Source organism: Lissotriton helveticus, chromosome 11, assembly GCF_964261635.1.
Source record: "Lissotriton helveticus chromosome 11, aLisHel1.1, whole genome shotgun sequence".
Taxonomy (NCBI): domain Eukaryota; kingdom Metazoa; phylum Chordata; class Amphibia; order Caudata; family Salamandridae; genus Lissotriton; species Lissotriton helveticus.
Window position 1 is genome coordinate 477,039,958 of NC_136072.1, and position 22,086 is coordinate 477,062,043.

Consider the following 22,086-nt stretch of genomic DNA (forward strand, 5'->3'; position numbering starts at 1 on the left):
ACAGACAGCGGGAGGGGGGACGGGCACACAGACAGCGGGAGGGGGGACGGGCACACAGACAGCGGGAGGGGGGACGGGCACACAGACAGCGGGAGGGGGACGGGCACAGACAGCGGGAGGGGGGACGGGCACAGACAGCGGGAGGGGGGACGGGCACAGACAGCGGGAGGGGGGACGGGCACGGACAGCAGGAGGGGGGACGGGCACACGGACAGCAGGAGGGGGGACGGGCACACGGACAGCAGGAGGGGGGACGGGCACACGGACAGCAGGAGGGGGGACGGGCACACGGACAGCAGGAGGGGGGACGGGCACACGGACAGCAGGAGGGGGGACGGGCACACGGACAGCAGGAGGGGGGACGGGCACACGGACAGCAGGAGGGGGGACGGGCACACGGACAGCAGGAGGGGGGACGGGCACACGGACAGCAGGAGGGGGGACGGGCACACGGACAGCAGGAGGGGGGACGGGCACACGGACAGCAGGAGGGGGGACGGGCACACGGACAGCAGGAGGGGGGACGGGCACACGGGCACACAGACAGCAGGAGGGGGGACGGGCACACGGGCACACAGACAGCAGGAGGGGGGACGGGCACACAGACAGCGGGAGGGGGGACGGGCACACAGACAGCGGGAGGGGGGACGGGCACACAGACAGCGGGAGGGGGGACGGGCACACAGACTTCGGGAGGGGGGACGGGCACACAGACAGCGGGAGGGGGGACGGGCACACAGACAGCGGGAGGGGGACGGGCACACAGACAGCGGGAGGGGGACGGGCACAGACAGCGGGAGGGGGGACGGGCACAGACAGCGGGAGGGGGGACGGGCACAGACAGCGGGAGGGGGGCGGGCACAGACAGCGGGAGGGGGGGCGGGCACACGGACAGCAGGAGGGGGGACGGGCACACGGACAGCGGGAGGGGGGACGGGCACACGGACAGCGGGAGGGGGGACGGGCACACGGACAGCGGGAGGGGGGACGGGCACACAGACAGCGGGAGGGGGGACGGGCACACAGACAGCGGGAGGGGGGACGGGCACACAGACAGCGGGAGGGGGGACGGGCACACAGACAGCGGGAGGGGGGACGGGCACACAGACAGCGGGAGGGGGGACGGGCACACAGACAGCGGGAGGGGGGACGGGCACACAGACAGCGGGAGGGGGGACGGGCACACAGACAGCGGGAGGGGGGACGGGCACACAGACAGCGGGAGGGGGGACGGGCACACAGACAGCGGGAGGGGGGACGGGCACACAGACAGCGGGAGGGGGGACGGGCACACGGACAGCGGGAGGGGGGACGGGCACACGGACAGCAGGAGGGGGGACGGGCACACGGACAGCAGGAGGGGGCGGGGACGGGCACACGGACAGCGGGAGGGGGGGCGGGGACGGGCACACGGACAGCGGGAGGGGGGGCGGGGACGGGCACACGGACAGCGGGGGGGGGGGCGGGGACGGGCACACGGACAGCGGGAGGGGGGGCGGGGACGGGCACACGGACAGCGGGAGGGGGGGCGGGGACGGGCACACGGACAGCGGGAGGGGGGCGGGGACGGGCACACGGACAGCGGGAGGGGGGCGGGGACGGGGACGGGCACACGGACAGCGGGAGGGGGGCGGGGACGGGGACGGGCACACGGACAGCGGGAGGGGGGCGGGGACGGGCACACGGACAGCGGGAGGGGGGGCGGGGACGGGCACACGGACAGCGGGAGGGGGGCGGGGACGGGCACACGGACAGCGGGAGGGGGGGCGGGGACGGGCTCACGGACAGCGGGAGGGGGGCAGGAACGAGATTTAAAAAAGTATTAAAATATGCTGCTTACCTGCTAGCAACTCTTGGAAAGTCAAATCGCGCAGCCCACCCCTGCAAAGCACACGTTGCAAATGAAACCAACATGCCGATACGAAAAAAAAAAAAAACAACCGCCCACCGCCGGAATGACGTCACAAAGGGGCGGGATGAGAAAAAGTCAACGGAAACGCCCACGAATCGCCTTGCAGAATGACGGACGCCTCTCTTCCAATGGCTAGCCTCCATTTATGGAGCTAGCCAATGGAACAGAGAGGCGGGACAATACACACATACTATTCTCAAAAGATTTCGCCTGCGTGAAACGCTGCCGCGCAGCTGTTCGCCAGGCGAAACCTAAAAAAGGAGCAACGAGACTGGAACATTTGCCGAACTAAAATATCTAAATCAAGATGGTCCTCTTGTAGTGCACTTTTACGTACTAGTAGTGCACGCCTCGGTGAATTGGTTCCAAAAGATGTAAATTGGGAATATTCATGTATAGTCAGTACACATAGAAAGGACTCAGCCATCTTTGCAGACTTACGAAAAGTGAGTGTGACGTTTGAGGGCCAATTAACAAAGGCATGTAAAAGTATGTTAAGTAGTACTCAAGTAGTAATACTTAACATATTCATAACGCTTTTGTGAATTAAACCCCAAAGTGATTTGGTTATCGCCGTCTACTTCACACTCACAAGTTAGTAGCCACAGAAACAACAATGTTTCAAAGCTTGTGTGACGACTCGTGACTAGTATTACTACTCGTCAGCCCTGAAGGCGATTAGCAGTTTATAAGGATGCTGTTTGGACATGCTTCTGTCACAGCTGGCTTCCAAAGGGTTGAATAAGTATTATTCAGCAGTGTTCCTGACATCACAGGTTTTCAAGAGAACATTCCGAAACATGTACAAACCAACCAGTAGCACAATATTTGTTTTGTGCAACGTGCTGCTCACTTTAGTCAGTAATCACAAACAACCAGCCAAAGCGCTTGGCATACAGCAGTGGAAGGGAGCTTAAAGTTGCACCCTTTGTCCTTTCACCTGTGGGGGGCGCGGGTAACCACTGACACGGCCAGTCACCTGGAACCTGCCATATGCCACTATAAATGTCATTATTCCTGTGGGTCACACTCGCCTCCCTCCCTCCCTCTTTGACACTTGGCTGGCCTACCGATCACATCTGCATAACCATTAAGTGGACGCATTTCAATATAATCACTGAAAAAACAGAACAGTTGTGCTTATTCCCAGACACCATGTCTGGCCCTGAATGAAAACCCAAATATGCAGGAGACATTCTGGAAGCATGCAGGAAGTGAGGTACCCCACCTCCTATCATTCCAAATCATGATATGAACGGATGATACCTTTGCATGTATGTATATTCGAAATGTGCCACTTACTGCAATGTGTGTCCTAAACAGGGTCCCAACTGAAGATTCTTAATTTCTGCAGCCATCTACTAATGGATGAGAAAACTGAATACCTTACTTCTTACTAGCCTCCAAAAGTATTCAGTCAAGAAGTAATACCTACACTAGTCTGGGCACCAAAAGAGCAGGACGATCAGCCTTAGGCAACAGAAATGTTTTTTTTTTGTTTTTTGCAGAGTTTTATATAGCGCAAACTAGACCCGAACCGAATCGGGTATCAGAGCGCTTTACATAGCACCAGTTACTTTACTGAGGACACACATTCATGTAACACATTCATTTCAGAATAGAAAGAGCGATCCCTCCCTTTCAATCTAACAATTCACCTTTACCCGTCAGAAAGAGCACAGGCTTCCCTAATCCAGTTGAGAGAACATTTTAAGGGCTATCATCGGAGGATCAGTAGCCACGGTCTCATGTGCTTTAACTCCCTCCGTGAACTCCCATGAGCGCTACCTGTATTGAACACTGGCTGGCAAACTAAAAAGTGAGAACTGTCTAACCAGAGTAATACACAATGGTTTAGAATCCTTAAAGAGTAAAGGGTTGAGTGCATGGGGTGACCACGTAACAGGAATGTTTAATCACAAGGATGAGCATTCGTCCATTAGCTCCAGTAAGTGTCTTACACAATCTAGCAGGGGTACAGGTAGCTGGTAATCTGCCCTAGCTACATCTTAAACTGCCTAGGCAAGGAGTCTCTCTCTGAATGTGTGATGCACATGCATGACTGACATCTGCAGTCTGCCTGGTGAGAAAATGTCCTGTTAAGTAAAATTCCTGGTGAGGGATTCCATTCCACTTAGAGTTGGTGCAATAGGAACCTACTGTGTCTTGGGTAGGGACTCGCTCCTACAACGCAGCAGCGTTAGATCCCCTAGAACGTCCTAGCCAATCTTATTCATACACGATGTTCTCATAAGCAATTGATGATTAACTACTAAAATGTTTAGGTCTTGCCTCTGAGGGAAGAGCGTCTTGTAGTCCACACCAACAAAAACTCTTATCTACTGCTTACAGTTTGCGGCTTTTCATTTCATGCTTAAAAACTCCGAGGACGTCCACATAAACAAGGAAATACCAATGTATAATGCGAAGGCGTGAAGTCAAACAAAACAAATTAGGTTACTACCCTTGGTTTATCCAGATCAAGAGACCGGGAATTCATAGTAAGATTTTCAGTACAGATTTAAAAAGGATTTTAAAAAGAGTGTAAAACTTGGAAATAGAACATTTCATGAGGGGGTGGGGGTTATATAGCAGTTGGAGAGCCTCTGCTATGGTTCACACACAAAACTTCAAGAAAAGAGGTCTCAACAGCTTCTGGCAACATAACAACAAGGCAGGACAAACAACTAAGATATGTTTCAAATGCTGGATACCAATTTGGCATTAATTACAAACATTTGGGGTACCATACTATTTAGAGATTAAAACATATAACAGAAGTTTATCCAATCTGTGTAGAGTAAAAAACACACCTAACCCCATGCAGCAAATTCCACGCTAAATATGGTTTCGAGCTTTTCGCGATAGCGGATTTCACGGAAACATCATACCTCTTTTTTTACTACCAAAAATCGGGATACAGACAGCGACTTACATTTACAGAAGATTGTTTTAGACATGCCTTTAATTGAGTGGACGATAAAGAATACACATTTTGTAGAACTACAATTGTTCAAGAGCATACTTAAAATGCATTTAAAAAACACTGACTTTTCTCTCTTCAAGTCAAAGATCTTTTTACATATAAAGTGCCTTAGTGAGGAGACATCACTTTGCATCAGACCTGAAGCCCACTGTATCACTCCTACCAATCCTTGTACAAAAGAACTATTAATCCCAAATTCTAGTCTTAGAGCAGTAACGGTCAGTAAAGTATTACACGAAGATAGTCGACATAGAATTTGATCTTTGGTCTTATCAAGAAAATTCCGTCTTGCTACATCTATTAGCTCCACCGCATACAGTAAGGTGGGAGGGATCTTGCCCTGATATACAATAAAAAGATGGGGATAAAAAAAAAAAAAAGACTTCTACCTACAGCTTTGAAAAATGCACCTAGCCCGAGGGATGGGCAGGGGGAGGGGGATACTGCATTGAGAAGCTTTTATTACATGTGATAATTTTTAATGTTTAACTTCTAAATACTCATGCTCCCCAAGCCAATGCCATTAGTGAACTAAGAGGTAAGTTTGTTAAGTTTACTTCATGTGTGGCCTAGGTTCATACTACATAAAAAGAAAAAGGATAGTCCATTAAATTAAACACAAGAGTTATTTCTAAAGGGACACACAATTTGGTCAAGCTGGGGAGCCGGGATCGATACAGGGATTTCTGGTTTGACACTGTGCAATTCACCCATTATAATGTATTTCTTACTCCCGTTAACACAAAAGGTAAATACAGCGCCTTAATTCTTACTACACGATGGCTGAGTATGGGTGGCAGGCAGAAGTCACGTGAAAGTTTGGCACCTCTTGGGCTCAAAGGTCCAAGAGGACCTCGGGGTGACCCAGATCCAGGCATCTTACTCTAGCCTGGATTGAGTGCCATTGGCTCCCCTACATAGGATCCCACTAGCCAACTGCATAAAAAGGCCTGGTGAACTTGGAGGGTACCCTGAATGAGTGTGCACCTAGAAGATTCAGTTATTCCTAGTGCCTGAAGGAGGGACTAATCCCCATCAAAGATAGCCAAGGCCAGCGTATCATGCCTCAAGAGATGGGTAACCAGAACCCTTTACTGTTGCACCAAAATAAGGGGTTGTGGTATTCACAACTGAAGTATATAGTCAATTGGAGGAAGGTTTAGTTCCTTGCCTATGCAAAACAGGCATAGATGCTACTGAACTGGCTGTTCTTTTCGTAGAACAGCAAGTCATACCATTTGAAGGGATAGTGGGCACTGCACTGCTTGCACATAGATTGTGTCACCTCTGGTCTTGCCTACTGAGCAGCATGCTGTGGTAAACACTCTGAATGTCACTCCACTGAGGAGGACCTGTAGGGCACCAGGGACTACATATTCAGAGGAAAATCATCGCTATGGAAAAAAAAAATCACAAACTCTGGCTTGAAAAGCAGGTCACACAAGTACAGACTCAATCCAGAGAGTGCAGCATGCATAGACTAACCAATAAACGAGGACTCGTATAAGCAGGCACAACCTACTTAGTAGTGCGCTTACCCGTTCACTGTAAGTAGGCGGTGTATTGTCTGTCGTGTTTGAAGAGCTATACTTGTATAACAATACAAAAGCAGTTGTGTTTTTTTTAAATATGCAAGCAGGTATTTGGGCTCGGACATTCACAGTAGTATAATAAAAACTCATGGGGCCAACTTGCATGGGTTAGGTAAACTAGGAAAGGCCAACATGTAACATCTGGAGATCCCTGCAGGCATGGACAGGCCGACAGTAAGAGAGAACACTGGAGGACAGGCTTTGAACCCGAAAGCGCTGCAACGAGTAAGAGAGATGGGCAATATTGGGCCCGATTACAAGTGCCCTGGAGAAAAGTTGCCATTTATTACAACGGATACATTCCGACGTTCCGAATACATCGAGTTTTACAAACTGCGCCTATTCTGTGTTTTTTTTTGGGGGGGAGGGGGGGGGGGGTTACTGCAGCAAAATATCCAGGTCACAGTAAATATTGTAATATTACTCCCTTTCAAATTGCTAGAGGTTTAACTGGCTGAAATGTAGGGATGGGCTAGAGGAGTTTATTGTACCTGGTAATTACCAGGTGCAATAAACTCCTCACAACTCAAAATTCTGACCCCTTAGTAATTATAGTTTTGTGTGTCATTTCCTCATGACAGCACCTCCCCCCACCACTCCACCCTACTTTAGTGTGCAGAGAAAGCTCGGAACGACATGGGTCTGGACTGGGTCATCCCCAGCTCCATCAGCACGGTCACTTCCGGGTTGAAAAGATATTCGGGATGAATGCTTAAACCTGTAGCCGTTTAGGGTCTCCCTCTTTGTGACTGCGCTCCGAGTTACCATGTGTATCGTCTAGTTGTTGGCTTGGCCATGGGACTGCAATGCAATATGACACTGGGGAGGGGGGCAGCTTTACGCCACCATGGAGATGCCTTTAGGATTCGCTCTCTGCTGCCCCCTTGGCACTACAGAAAGGCACACAGTGAAAACGTTGCTGCAAACATGCAGGCAAACAGATGGAGAAGGAGGGTCTGGTGCTCCAGCAAACAGAAAAGGGGGCTCTTGTTACCAGTGCTGCGGATTGGAATCAACCCAGCCGGCCCTTACTGGGTGGTGCTCTCTATAAGCAACGTGCTCAGCAACCAGCACTCTGCCTTTCCTGCACACGCTAATTCCAATTGTACATTTTTTTTCGTAAAAAGAAGCGAGTGAGCCTGGCGCGAATTTCAGAGCACAAGCACGTGTCCGGGAGGGCAGGCGATGAATGGCGCCCTGTGTTCATTTCACAAACTCTGGCCTGGAAGGTAGGCATTTTGAAACGAAAAGCTAGGCCTCGTGGTGAGGTCTTAAGTCCGCCTAAATTTCTTCTTGCCACGGGCAGTTTGATGCTCGGTAAGATTACTCTACTTAGTGCTAGGTTCTGACCTCCGAACACAAGATGAACAAAAGAATAAAACAATAAAAATTAAATACATCTATGCCTTTCCCGAGGCGCCCTGTTATGACGTAAAATAACATGTCAGTGACCTGTGGTGGCAGCAAGGCCACCTGAAGTGCCTACGGCCAGAGGAGGCGGACGCGACCACCTGGGGGGAAAAGTCTTCGATGGTTAACTTAACACCATCAATTCCATCGAATACAGTCTGATCGCCACTCTTTTCTCCGAGCCTCGTGTTCACTGGGCTGGGGCAGTGTCCGAAGCAGGCCCTCTGCTCTCCCACACGCAGAAACACAAAGCAACAGGCCGCGACACTGGCTGCTCCCTGGAGAAGGGGCTGTCACGGGGTACCGGCAGAGGGGTGATGCTTTCAGCTCAACTGCCCTTAGGGGTATCTGCGGACAGAGGTCATTAAAACGCCGACCGTGTCCACTGGTACGCGGCCTGACACACCCTCACGCACCCTAAGCACATAGAGAACCCATGCGCCTGAGGGCTCAATGAAGTCCCAAAGAGAAAAGGCACCACACACCACGAGGAATCGGTACTACAAACTGGCACACGCATTTCTGATCCCACAAGTGCCATAGATTCTAAAGGATACTCACTCCCTGGTAACGAACAGTTCAGGACGGAGTACCCACTGTATTTCTATAAACATCCCTTGTGCCACCATCCGAGGAAATGATTAGTTGTAGCCTATGTCCATGATGAAATGTTAAAATGCCACACAGCAAGGCCACCATCTCAAGATCATAAACTGTAGCCGATTGCACTCAGTACAATATCCATCCACAGGTGCTCAAGTACATGAATGACTAGTGCAAAAAGCACCGTTAAGAGAGACAAATTAGTGAAACTCCCTTTTTATGTTTAACTAGCAACTGCTCTATCATTTTCATTGTTTTTTGACAAACCAATCTCTTTTACAAGTAAAAGTGCCTTAGAAAGTGAGCACTAGCTCACCAAAGTAAGGCTGCCTTAGTACTGTACACACAACATCACTTGCACTGCTGTCAGTAATATGCAGGCTTGCTTGGTCAAAATGAACAATTTATGAAAATATATATTGGCCAGCACGAAAAACACAACAGGTCAGAAGGTTTTATTTTAAAGGAGGTGGTGAAGGAGTGGTTGGAGCAAATTCCTGGCAACATATTGATATTCCTGTAATTCTGGTGGCCGTGGATTGCAGATCATGATCCATATTTTAATTCTCTGCCCAGGAAAGGAATGAAAGCTTTATGACAACATATCTGATGTTTGTAAGGCTGATATTGGCAATATTTGCTACTGAATATACAACGGTTTTATTTATTTTCAATGTAATGTATGTATTTTATTAAATATAAAATTGTGACTAATTTCCTTGCTATCTTCTCCTCCAATGGGAGCTCTCAAAGCAGAGTCATGTGCTCCTGTTTCTAAAGGTTGACAGTGCAACATGTCCATGAAGTTTAGCAAAAGAGGCAAAACATGGCCTGTGGCTTGGTGTGCACACTAACACAACCACCAGTGGATGGGCATGCCGTAACATATGCATTCCAAGCTTACTTTAGCAATACTTATTAAGCCAACAGCCCACAATGCATAGTAAAAACAACAATTGATGGACAGAATGCAGAACAATGTCATACATTCACCCCAGTACAGAGATCTGGGCCTAAATCCATCATTTTTTTGCACTCCACACCACCCCAGGTCAGACATGGCCATATGCAAATCAGCCTTGACCCTGTGCCTCATGGGAATAGTTCATAGTAAGGCACATCTAGGGTCACGAGACTATGGCAAGCAAGCACCATTCTTCCTCGCACTAAACAGACGCGCACTTATGCAACACATGTTTAGGTATTTACAGGCCTACGGCAACATAAGAAAGGAAGGAACCCACATCAGCACCGGACAGAGGTGACCAAGCGCAAGGACAAACAACTGTGTCTGCTCGCCTTTTATGAAAACATGTTCGCAGAGAAAAAAGTTTCACAAGCTTTGAAATAAACCATACAAAGTATTCGTGCCCCAAAGCGAATCGCCAAGACATAAGAATTCCTTCCCATCCTCCACCCCCATTCATTTTTGTGAGCTCTCGGCTAGCCTCCTTGCATCCGTGGTCGAAGTGCATAAAGAAAGGTAAGGGACCTGTGACCCTGCGCATGATCGCGGGGTCAGAGCAGGGGCAAAAAAGAATAACATTATCTGTTTATCTTGGCCTTTGACCTACAGGTATCTACACATAAAATTACCCTGGAAGGAAAGAAAAGCGTGCCACTACCAAAAGCGCCTTCTGTTAGATCCCTCCCACCCCTCTTGTGGCGCTATCCCAAGCTTGGGAGAATCATACTGGGAAGACAAACTCATCCACCTCGACAGGTAACCTTATACCAACAGGCGTTTTCAACCAACCCCCTTCCGCCACACGCCTTACTCCGCGAGCCCCCACCTGCAGCCAATCCCTCCACACCCAGGGGTGTTTTTTTACCCCCTTGCTTTTTTCCATGTACTTGTCAAATTGTTTTATTGCCTGTATAGCGCCAAGTGCAAGGACGCGGTATACACAAAAGGAGGCGGACAACCACAAGGGAAAGCAACGCTAGAAAATGCTTTCTACAAATTAACCCTGTACAATGGCCGTTTGTGGACCATCTCCCCACATACTGATACCACATCACACTTTGCTTCCATTTACACCTCCTTGTACACACTACTGCGCCATCTGTCCCCATGGGACGGCCATCCAGTGTGACCCCCGCCTACGGCACACCACACGGCCCCGCGCAGCTTTCCCGCTGCTGGCAGGGTACGGAAGGCACTTTACTGCCATGAAAATAACATTGGCAGCTTACTCCCACGTGCGCTCACCCTCCAAAAATAAGCCTCAGGCTGAAAGCACGCGTTAGAGGTCATTTTTGGGAGAATGACCGAACATGCACAGCTAGTCAGTTCTTCGAGAGCTCAACACACAGTCATTTAAAACCATTTGCAAAGACAAGCCAGTGTGGGCCGTGCCGTGAAGCAGCAATCTCGGACAGGGGGTTTCAGGCGGGTTTGGGTATGTGTAATGTAAGTTATATAATATCCCTTGCATACATCTGCGCTGGTGCTTGAATCTCAGCGGGGAGGGGGGCTACAGAAATGGTACGTGACCCACAGCAGTTTTTTTTTTTTACGATAATCGAGGTTTCTGGGTCCGAATACTTCAGTGGAGAAGGGTGACACTCCCCAGCACCGGATGAACACCTTATTTGGGGCTGGGGAGGGGGGGTTACTTGGTTCCGCCCTGCTCCACGTACCGTAGAGGCAGGTCCGATAATTGGGGGGGGGGACTCGTCCGAAAAGGACGAGGGAGTGCACTGAAAAAGACCTATGCCCCCTCCCCCCTGGATATCCTCCGTTGAACGCAAAGCAGCAATGTGGGTCAAGGACATGGGCTGCGGAGGAGGAACAACACGTGCCTTTAAGACAAAGGAACTCCACCGAACCCATACCCACCCCGCCCAGCGCTGAGAGACGGCAATATTCAGAATGCAAAAACAACACCCGGGGAATGAAAACAAAGGGGCGCTCTACGGCTCTGTGCATGTTCCGGCACAGTCTCTAGGCGCTTTAATTACTCAACAGCACGTCACTCGTGCTGCCAACCTGTGCTCAGGCAAGAGAAAGGCTGTGAATGTGTACTCGCAGCTTCATGGCAAACCATTTCAGAGGACACGCAACCACTGAGCCATCAGAAGAGCCGGTACAACTGTAGATATGTGAATCAGAAATAAAATGAAATCCACGTGAGGGAACAGCTCGAAGGCCAGCGCTGCCACACGCCTGGCCCCATCGAAGCATAGAAATGTCGCAATGGGAAAATTGTACACTGGTAATGGGACAGGCAGGAAATTGGGGCCGCCTCTGAAAAGAGCGGGTCGGGGTCTGCAAAAGGTGGTGCTAGGCAGCAAGTGGGTTTTAGGAGCTATGAAGATATACGAGTAATCGCTGGCAAACACTGACGGTTCGGAGGGGCTACGATTAGAAACACAAGGGGGGGGGGGGGGGGGGTCTTTGCAACAGGCCAGCATGGCCCCGAGCTGTCCCCAGTGAGAGCAGATTAGGATTCACTGGCCCACGGCATCTCAAGAGCTCCTCTTTGCAAACAGTGGGCTGAGCCCATCAGGGCTAATCCAAACAGCGCACAATGGGGCCGTAATATAATTAAAGGCCTGAAAGCACACGCTGGATGGTCGCAGGGGGGTGGGAGCATTGTTAGCCGTTAAACAGCTGGAGCGCAATGACACTCCGCATGGGAGGGGGGTGGGGGCTTAGAAGCAAGAGGCCTGGGTGAGTCAAAGTTCATTAGGTGGTGTGAGACGGTACAGGTGGTATAAGGTCTGGGTAGGAGCGACAGAGAGGGTGCCGATTGTGGAGTAATGAGGCTACTGCCTCGGTATCCAAAAACTCACCACTGTCAGAAGGAATCTGACAGACGAAAACAAGACAGCAGACAGAGAGGGTGAAATCGCAAAAATACGAGTGCATATGTGAGCTAGGGTGGGGGCGTAGGTCCGGGGGTATGAGGTAATTACGAAAAGGAACTGCTTTTGCCCACACGGAGGTTATATTTACGCCCCATGTTTTATAATGCCCAACTAACAACAACTAGAGGCTTAACGTTATTGTTTTAGGCTCACAGGGGAAAAGTACAATCATAAGGATGTTACAGTTTTTAGAGTAGGCTTATGAAATATTACTTGACTACATGGTTTTTATTGGATCTGTATATAGATGCAAAGACAGGTATCACGACCTATGTATATCTTTTCTTTTATGATACTACGCATGGTAAATATGTGATTGTTTTATTCTACTTTTATGCCTGCCTATTTTCTATTTATTGTAATCAAATGATTAATGCAATAAAGTATTTTTACTACTACTAAAAGGAACTAGGGTTTGTTGAGGGGAATGTTTGCACGGCTCGATCAGCGGTCTGGGCAGAGAATGAGAAAAGTTGTTTTTGTGGGGAGCTTTGCTAGGAGTGGCGAGCTGGAAGCAGGACCAGGAAGCAGAGTACTAGTTTGGTGGCCAATGGTAGAGCTGCATGGTTAGGGAAGGGTTTAAAAAAATATATGGTTTGAGTCAGTCAGAGATAACCCCACACCACAAGGGATGGGTACTGTGAGCTTACGGCCGTAGCATTCGCCTTTACAACACTCTGTAACCTTAGTCTTAAACTCAACTATGATGACCCGAGGGTGCAACTACCACAATACATCTGGCCGTCAACTACGTGCCAGGGAAACGAGTCACCTGTTAAGCATAGTCTGCCTTGTAGTGCTGGGCAGTGTGTATAGTTGTATCAGATACGTAAGACAGCAATGTCAAGGGGGTCTGATTGGCACTAGGTAGGCAGAGCTGGTGCTAGGTTTGAACCTGCACGATTATTTAGTATGTTTAGGGTTCAGACTGGTTGGCAACGAGTTAGCTTGTCTAGGTAGGACACAATCTTGGGGAGACAAGAGTGCAAAGGTCAACAGTGGAAGACAAGGGACCTAGTTGGTAGTCAGGGCTGATGATAACAAGCTCAGCCTGTTTAGACAAGAGCTTGTGTCCCTTCCGCCTTTCAATGACAATAGGTGTGTTGCTTAAGGCCTCCGCTTGATTGGTTGACAGCAGATCTAGTGTGTTAGAACTTAGGTAAGTTGGTTGTGATGGATGAGAACATGGCTAAGTAAACAAGAGCTTAGTTGACCCAAGCAAGGACAAGTAACTTCTTAAACAAGACTCCATCTTACCTTCGGTTCTTCTGGACGCTGTCCCGCTTGTCCAGCACCCCAGGCACGCAGCTGGTCAGCTCGGTCCAGTCGGCGTGCAGGCCGCAGCTCCAGCCCGTGGAGAAGCGCGAGAAGAGCCAGGTCTCCTTGCGGTTGGGCCGGTAGCACGTGCACTTCTTCTGGCCGGGCCGGCAGTCGCAGGGCACCTCCAGGCGCACGTTCTGGACCAGGTGGCGGCCGAAGGTGGTGCCCCCCGTCTTCTGGATGTGCAGGAAGACGATCACGTCGTCGCCCTTCATGTCGAAGGACAGCGCCCGCTCCAGGTCACGCACCGGGAAGAAGTACTTCTTCACGTAGTGCGGGTCCGGGGTGGGGAAGAGGTCCAGGTCCTCCTGGGGGTACCGGCTGGGGGAGCCCAAATTCACCCCCGGCCCCACGTACTGGTAGAGGATCAGCATGAAAAACACCGACCCGACCAAAATCAAGAGAAACTTGCTGGCCTTCTCAACCATGGTCCTCCGAAGCCTCTTCATGTGTCAGCATCTCCCAGGGCGATCTTGGGTGGATGAATGGATGAATAGAGCCTCCCAAGTTCGTGGTCCACGGCGCCAGCAGCAGGCAGGGACAGGAGTCACCTGTTAGCACCAGATCAGTAACAGGTCAAAATCACATGAAAACATAGTTAATTGATTTAGCACTGTTACGACACAGACAAGCCTGGTTTGTAGGGTTTTCACCGATAAAAAAGTCAGAAAACCCTCAAGAAGAACACTGCTAGAGCGCTCTGCACCCCCACAACCCCTTCCTCTATCAGAGGGGGTGTGGGGAGCGACGCAAATCCCCCAGATTAAAGCATAGATGGAGTGCCTTTAAAAAAAAAAATACACCAAACACCACTGAAACGCCTTTCCAGCCGAGTGCCGATAAGATCCGTAAAACTAGATATTTTAGAGAGAGGAAATATATTTAAAATACGCAAATCCACAAACGTACGGGAGTAAAAATCAGCATCGCCCCATGAAACAATCCTTCAAGCGCAGAGCATGATGTATATGGTCAGTGCAGAATTCCAAAATAAAGGGAGCAGAGGGCAGCCGTCCTGGTGCAAAAATGAACCGGCGCTGAAGGGAGCAGCCGGGAGCTGCGCAGCGTGTTCCCTCCTGCGGGAAACCGCCCCGGGGTGCGTGAGGATACACCGAAATCCGTGCCACAGGATGACTCGGGGGAGATTTCAGGCTCTGTTCTTATGCTCAGCCTCGGCGTTTCCTTCCTGCTCCAAAATCCTCCATGATCTGAGCCCAGCATGCAAAGCAACACGGTTCCTCCCCCGGGGGCGGGGCCACGGAGCCTTCCTAGGGGGCGGAGCTACGGAGGAGCTCGCGCCGATGATCCACAGTTTGCCTCGCGCCTGTTGCCCCTTCCTGCGTGTTCTCAACACAATGCCACGGACTACGAATACCGACGTGTGGGTTTGTGAGGGAATGCGAGACCCGGGCCTTTTGCTACTTAACTCTGACAGCTTCACACACCGAGCCCTTCACCGTCTGTCCCAAAAGGAGTGGGGGCAGGGGCGCAACTCGACCCGAACTTCGAGGGGGGCTATGCCTCCCAGCCAGGGTCGGCTCCAGCGCTGGTGGCGGCCGTTACGACTTTTTTTTTGGCGTTCTCCTCCCCTATATGATATCCAGCTCCACGGATTCCCTCCCCACCACTCTCCAACAGTGACCCCCATCTCTCCATATCCTTTCTTCGAAGTACATTTATTTTTTATTTATAGTGTTGCACATAGTTCACTCACACTCAGGTCTGTCATCTCGGTGGGACACGTTCTTTGCAGCAGGCACATTAACCCTCTGTGCTACTTTACGAAAAATGGGGGGGATTGATACGGACTTATATCAACAGACAATGAGCTCAGTTAAGTTTGAGAAGACCACATTTAATGCAGGCGGCATTGCAGTACTGCACCAGTCCTTTCAAACCCGTAGGATGGGGGGCAGGAGGGGCATGTTGGGATTTTACCAAAGGTCTCTGCACAAGAGAATATTGTAGATTCCGGCTAGACTGTGATAAATGTACAGGAAGACATCTCGTGCAGTGCTTCGGGGCTCGAATAGCAGTCAGGGACAGCAGGCAGGGCAATGAAAGCAGCACGAACTGCGAGTAGCAAGGGAATCAGACAGCAGGGGGCAGGGGAGGACGTGGAGTACATGGGAATATGGTAAAATGCTCATACACCAATTAAAATGCATTTTTTAGATGTATGGTTGGCTCACTACCCCATCAGAGAGGATGCACAAAAGTTAATCAGAGGGATTCAGACTGGGATACGAGGGACCAAGGTTCAGAAAATGTGCAGAGAACTTAAGGTCAGTGCATTCACATAAACAGGTGATGCAGGGGAAACCGCTAAAAGAAGTTGAGGACGGCAGAATGGCAGGGCCATTTAATACATGGCCAATGCCAGATCTGATTGTTTCACCCATTGTGGTGGTACCAAAGAAGGAGAAGGGTCAATTTCGCCTCATACAACACTTGTTTTGGCCAGAAGGAGCTTCCGTCAATGATTTTATATCAGAGGACGTAACATCAGTGTCATATTCATCGGTGGATGTAGCCAGGGCTCTGGTTGAAAAGGTGGGAAACGGGGCATAGATGGCAAAATGCTACATAACATCGGCTTTTAGGCTGTTGCCAGTGCATCCAGAAGACTTTCAGTTGTTGCCGATTCAGCTTGACAGGCAGTCAGGGCACACGTACGAAAAAAAGAAGTGGGGGGACTAACCTAGTTAATCAGTATCCAAGTGACATCACGGTGTGTGACATCACGGCGTGTGACATCACAGCGCGTGACATCACAGGAAGTGGCATCATAAGAAGTGAAATCAGATCTTAAGCCCTCACATATATGTTTAACATGCCTATCATGAGTACATTAAAGCACATTTCGAGTATACATGGAAACCCTCCTGATTTAGGCAGAAGACTCCCCTAGAGCCAGTAGTAAAGCCCGCATGCGCCACTAATCTGTAACCCATTCTATGCATCGCTTTACACGTATTTCCGACCAAGTGGGTTTCCTGTAACAAAACCACATCAGGAGCATACCGCTTAAAATACTGAAAAACCACACTACGCTTGATTTTATCACCCAATCCATTGACATTCCAACTCAATACCTTTAGTTCCCTACCCCCCATCATCAAAAACACAGATGGAGTGATCACCTCCCAACCATTGAGCACTTTCCAATTCACTGCCTTGAAAAACAACAACAAATACAAAAAGAAAACAAAAAATGTCCCCCCACCCAAACCCCACTCTCCACCCCCCTCCCTGCACCCCTGCTCACGGTGTACCTCCGCCCCCAACTCGCTTTGTCCCTGTCGCCCCATAATCTAACTACTGAACTATCGAAAAGGAAATTGGAGGAGGAGTACGACCCTCCGATTCCCGGCCTAACCCCAAGATTACCATCGGACCTGTTGGAACCATTACTACACCCAACTTATCTGCAAATAACAGCTAGCCAGGACACACCCTCGCCCCGGTCCAACCCACCTGCAACAATGGCAGTCATTATTCTTGCTCCTGTGCGCCTTCATCCTCTTCTCCACTCCGCCGCCTCCGCTCATCTCGAGAGGAAAGTGTTTCCAACCAGTCCGAGGCAATTTCAGGATTGTCAAAGAAGAACGCCTTGCCCTCATATTCGATTCTCACCCTCGCAGGATACATCATGTCATATTTCCGTCCTCTATCGCGGAGTTTTCTTTTAACACCCATGAAAGTTTGCCGTTGCTTCTGTACCGCCTGCGTAAAGTCCGGAAAAAAACTGAGGGTGGAGTTTTCATATTTAAGAGGTCCCCCATTCCTCGGTCCCTAAAGTTAAGCACCCGTGCAATCATTGGTCGGGGCAGTGCTCCAGGTCGCGGTCTTCCTCCCAGTATCCTGTGCGCTCTTTCCACTGTAAAGAATTTCCCTAGGCCTCTGGGCGTCAGATGATTAAGTATAATATCCTCGACAAAGAGGTCCGCGGCCTGGCCCTCGGCCTTTTCAGGCACACTAATAATTTGCACGTTGTTTCTACGAGCTCTACCTTCATATTCGTCCAACTTGCAACTTGTGACGTCACTAGCGGTTTTAAGATCCCAAACTTCCTGTTGCAACAGAGCCACATCATCCGTAAAACTGGAGGGTTTGATGTCCAGTGATTTGACCTTTTCACCGGTTTTGGTGAGATCCGCACGGATTAAATTAACCTCTATCATGACTGTCAAGCTTATGGTCCAAGGACTCCATCTTTTGACCCAGGGAGGTTTTCACCCCGTCAATCGCGGCCATCACATCTTGCAGCGTAAGCTCCGCCGTAGAGGCCATCGCCACAGCACTCCCGTCTTGTGATTTCCCAGACCCGGTAGGCGACCCCCTGGGTTGCGTGTAACGGTCCAGTTTGTTGGCCTGAACGTATCTAGCTCCTCTGGTCATCTTGACTTGCTGTTTCTCCGTATCAGGTCTGGTTGCCATTTTGTATTCAAGTGGAGACCAGGTCCAGCCGCGGTAGAGGGCCCGCAACTAAGGCACCAATTCACTGGCAGTACTGCTTGGGCGAGCACACAGCCGTCCTCATTAATCCAACCTAACCCACCACCAGCTACACAGCCGCGTGTTCCAGGGGGACAGGAATTCCCTATGCCGCCGCAGTCGTCACCAAACCGCGCCGATCGTCCATATCCAGCCAGGCCACAGGGTATGCGCACACTGCTACAACCTTCCAATCAACAACCTTAGCTCACAGAGTTGGAGAGCATCCTTGTTTCATGCACCGGAGACCACCACTTCATGCCCCTCTGTTCTTGAGTCACCTCCATCGCACCTGATCCATTTCCAGCTGTGGGGGCCACCACTGACCGTCACTGGCTCTCCAAGGTACAGTACAAGGCCCTCAGCTCACAGTTCTGCCCCCCTGCCCAGTCAAAACAATCCAGGCATGCCACGTTGCCATGTACATGGGGCTGGGGCTCAAAACACAAGATGCGCCGAAAATCGCAACCCCGCAGCGTAAGCACACCTCCTAGGCGGGTCCAATACAGCGGTCTGTGGGGGGCAGTGCGTGGGGGGGGTTCGCTCGGCCAGCAATGGGAGAAAGACAGGGCTTCGATGGGGCAGAGCCGGAAACTTCCGGTTTCGGCCCCGGTGTTGTTGCGCTTCAGCCGGGGTCAACCTTCCACTTGAGACCTCGGCTTTCATCAAGTTTAGGCCGCAATCTTCCGGGCCGATCGCGACGCCGAGTGCAGCGTCTGGCTCCGCTCCGAGTTCGCGACCGATTCCTGCGGTCCGGTGGCAGGATAGCTAACAGGATTTGCCGGGGGCGGCGGGGGTTCGGGAGCCTCTAGCTTACGCAGCCATTTTGGACGCGCGCAAGCTCCTCCTCTGTTTATTTTATTTTTTGATCTCAGGTGACAACAGTGTTGCGATGTTCGTTTCGCGTGGGTATGGGGACACGTAGTGCCAAAGGGTCCGGAATGAAAGTATTGAGTTGGAACTTAAATGGCCTGGGAGATAAGATCAAAAGGGGGATGGTCAGTCAACTCATTAGGCGGCATTCTCCAGATGTGATACTACTGCAAGAGACGCACTTAATCGGTAACAGATGCTTGGCCCTCCACAAGGGAGGGTATAAATTAGTGGTTCACGCTGGGTTCACTACTGGCTCCAGGGGAGTTGGGATCCTGGTTAAAAATTCCTTCCCTCTGTCGGTGCAGGATACCTGGATCGACCAGAGGGGCAGATATGCGGGTGTCTCGGGGCGGGTTGGGGGCCGGACGGTCACTCTATTGTCTGTTTATGTGCCACCCGGCCTCCAGACTGGGACCTATCGGGATTTGGGTACCATTTTCCTCTCCCTGCCTCTTGGAGATCTAGTGTTAGGCGGTGATTTTAATTCAGTGCTGGGTGATGAGACGGATCGTAGCCCGCCCCGTCCACTTAGGCAGTCGCAGAAATGGTTGCCGGACTTTCTGGACGCGCTGGGCTTGGTGGATAGTGGGCTAGCGTGGATGTGGGAACACGCAATCCCACATCCACGCACTACACTCACGTCTCAGCAGCTCACGGCAGCCTGTCTAGGTTGGACTATGTACTGCTTCCGGCGGCAATGGCACATATGATCCGTGAGGTGCGCTATCTCGGGAGGGGAATATCCGACCATTCCCCACTGTGGCTAGAACTCACTCTGGAGTTGTCGGCGGTTGGCAGAGAGGCTCCCATTAGTGCTTGGCAATTGAAAGACCCCGCCATTAAGAGAGAAGTTCTCCGGATGTCAGATCGTTATTTTATGGCGAATACAGGTTCGGTAGAATCCGCCCAAATTCTATGGGAGGCGTATAAGGTTGTTGCGAGAGGGGAGGTGTTATCCCTGGTGTTAGGGAAGAGGAAGAGAGCCCGGACGGAGGTGGTTCAGAAGGAGGCGAAAGTCATGCAGATGGAAGAAAAGATAGCTACGGCGCACACGCTGGCAGACCTTCATCTGTTGCGTCTCCGAGAGGAGGAGTATAGAGCGTTAGTCAGAGATAGAGCAGTGACACATCATAATGCAGTTCAGAGCTGTATATATGAACACGGCGATAAATCTGGAAAGTTGATCGCTTGGCTTGAACATGAGGAGCGGACCTCCAGGCTGGTACCGGAATTGGAGGGACCGGAGTCAAGTGTGATTACGGCTCCGCAGGCAGTGGCAGACAAATTTTCTGAATACCATCAGAAAGTCTATATGGCCGGGAGTGCATTTACGGAAGTAGAGAACAGTGAAATGATTAGAGATATCATTATGCCTTCTCTGTCGGAGGAGGCCAGAAGCTACCTTGACTCCGCACTGACAGACAATGAGGTTGCCCAAGCGATTAGGCAGATAAAATCAGGTAAAGCAACTGGCCCAAACGGGATACCTATTGAACTGTGCAAGCTAAACGCAAATAAGCTAGCCCCTTATATTCGCGCCATGTTCATGGAGAGTAGAGAGAGTAGCGAGCTTCCCTATGATCAACGTGTGGCGAACATAGTGGTCATTCATAAAGCGGGCAAACCCAAGACGCAGTGCTCCTCCTACAGGCCCATATCGTTACTTAACACAGAGCCCAAACTATTGGCGAAACTCTTAGCTACCAGACTGGTCAAGGTGATCACGTCTTTGATCCATCCGGACCAATCCGGGTTTATGCCACGCCCCAATACGGCACTGAATTTGCGCCGGCTGCACAGAGTTCTCGGGGGGCCTCGAAAGTACATGAGCAAACGGTGTTAGTCTCCCTTGATGCATCAATGGCCTTTGATAGAGTGGAGTGGCAGTACCTGTTCGCTGTGTTGGCGAAGCTGGGCTTTAGAAGCGAATTTGTCAGCTGGGTGCGCCTGTTGTATGCGAAACCCCTGGCTAGAGTGATTGTTAACAACTGCAAGTCTTGTGACTTCCCATTGGGGAGAGGCACCAGACAGGGGTGCCCGCTCTCTCCGCTGCTCTTTGCGCTTGCGATGGAGCCGTTGGCTGCCTGGGTTAGATGGGACAGATCAATTCGGGGCCTGCGGTGGACTGTCGAATGGGAGGATAAGATTTCGCTGTATGACGATGACGTGCTGCTCTATCTCACTAGCCCTGAGAAGTTCTTTCGGAACTTCTTAGATGTTCTGGCCATTTTTAGCAGATATTCTGGATTAGTTATTAACTGGGCCAAGTCGGTGCTGTTTGTGGTGGTGGGCGACCCAACGGCAATCCCGCAGTCATGTCCTGTACGGGTTGAGATGGCGGGATTCCGATACCTAGGCGTATATATCACACTTGACTCAAAGCTGCGGTATGACAGTAACCTGGGTGCTCCGTTAGGCAGGTGTAGGAAAGACGTGGAACGCTGGAGGTCCCTTCCTCTCTTTGCTTGGGAGAGCCGCTCTCTTCAAGATGATGGCGCTGCCGCGGTTTCTGTATGCTTTATAGAATTCGATGGACCCGGTGCCAGCTGCGTATTTCAAGGAGGTGGAGGCACTCCAGAGGCAGCTTCTCTGGGACGGTGGCGCCCGTATTGCTTTTAACAAATTGACCCTCCCGTGGTATGACGTTGGGATTGGACTTCCAGATCTACGCAAGTACTACTGGGCCTCGCAGCTGGCCGCAGTACACCATATAATTTACGGACTTCCGGGAGATCCGGGTTACGCCATGGACCGGGTTCAAGCCCCTGGTGAGATGATTGATAGAGCGCTGTATTCTAGACCTGGAAGATTTCCTCTGACTGGGCGGACTGCGCATGTACGCAGGTGTGGCACGGGGCCAACAAAAGTCTCGGGTGGGAGGGTAAGCTGACACTGGCCACCCCTTTGTTTAATTCTGAGAAATTGGGCAGTATGTGGAAGACCAAAGGCTTTGATAGATGGGACCTCATCGGAATCACCCGGATAAAGGACGTGTGGGGGAAGGGCTCGGTGCATAC

General features: G+C 50.8%; 1 protein-coding gene across 2 annotated transcripts in view; it reads right to left on the minus strand.

Moving 5' to 3' along the window:
- HS6ST1 (heparan sulfate 6-O-sulfotransferase 1) overlaps window positions 1-14,929 on the minus strand; it is a 253,600-nt gene extending 238,671 nt beyond the window's left edge. For both annotated transcript variants that reach the window (XR_013602379.1, XM_078666075.1), the window contains exon 1: window positions 13,634-14,929. Coding sequence is in view for 1 of the 2 variants with exons in the window: in XM_078666075.1 (XP_078522201.1) it covers window positions 13,634-14,145 (512 nt within the window). In the remaining variant the exon portion in view is untranslated. The remainder of the gene's footprint in view (window positions 1-13,633) is intronic.
- Between the last annotated feature and the right edge of the window lie 7,157 nt (window positions 14,930-22,086).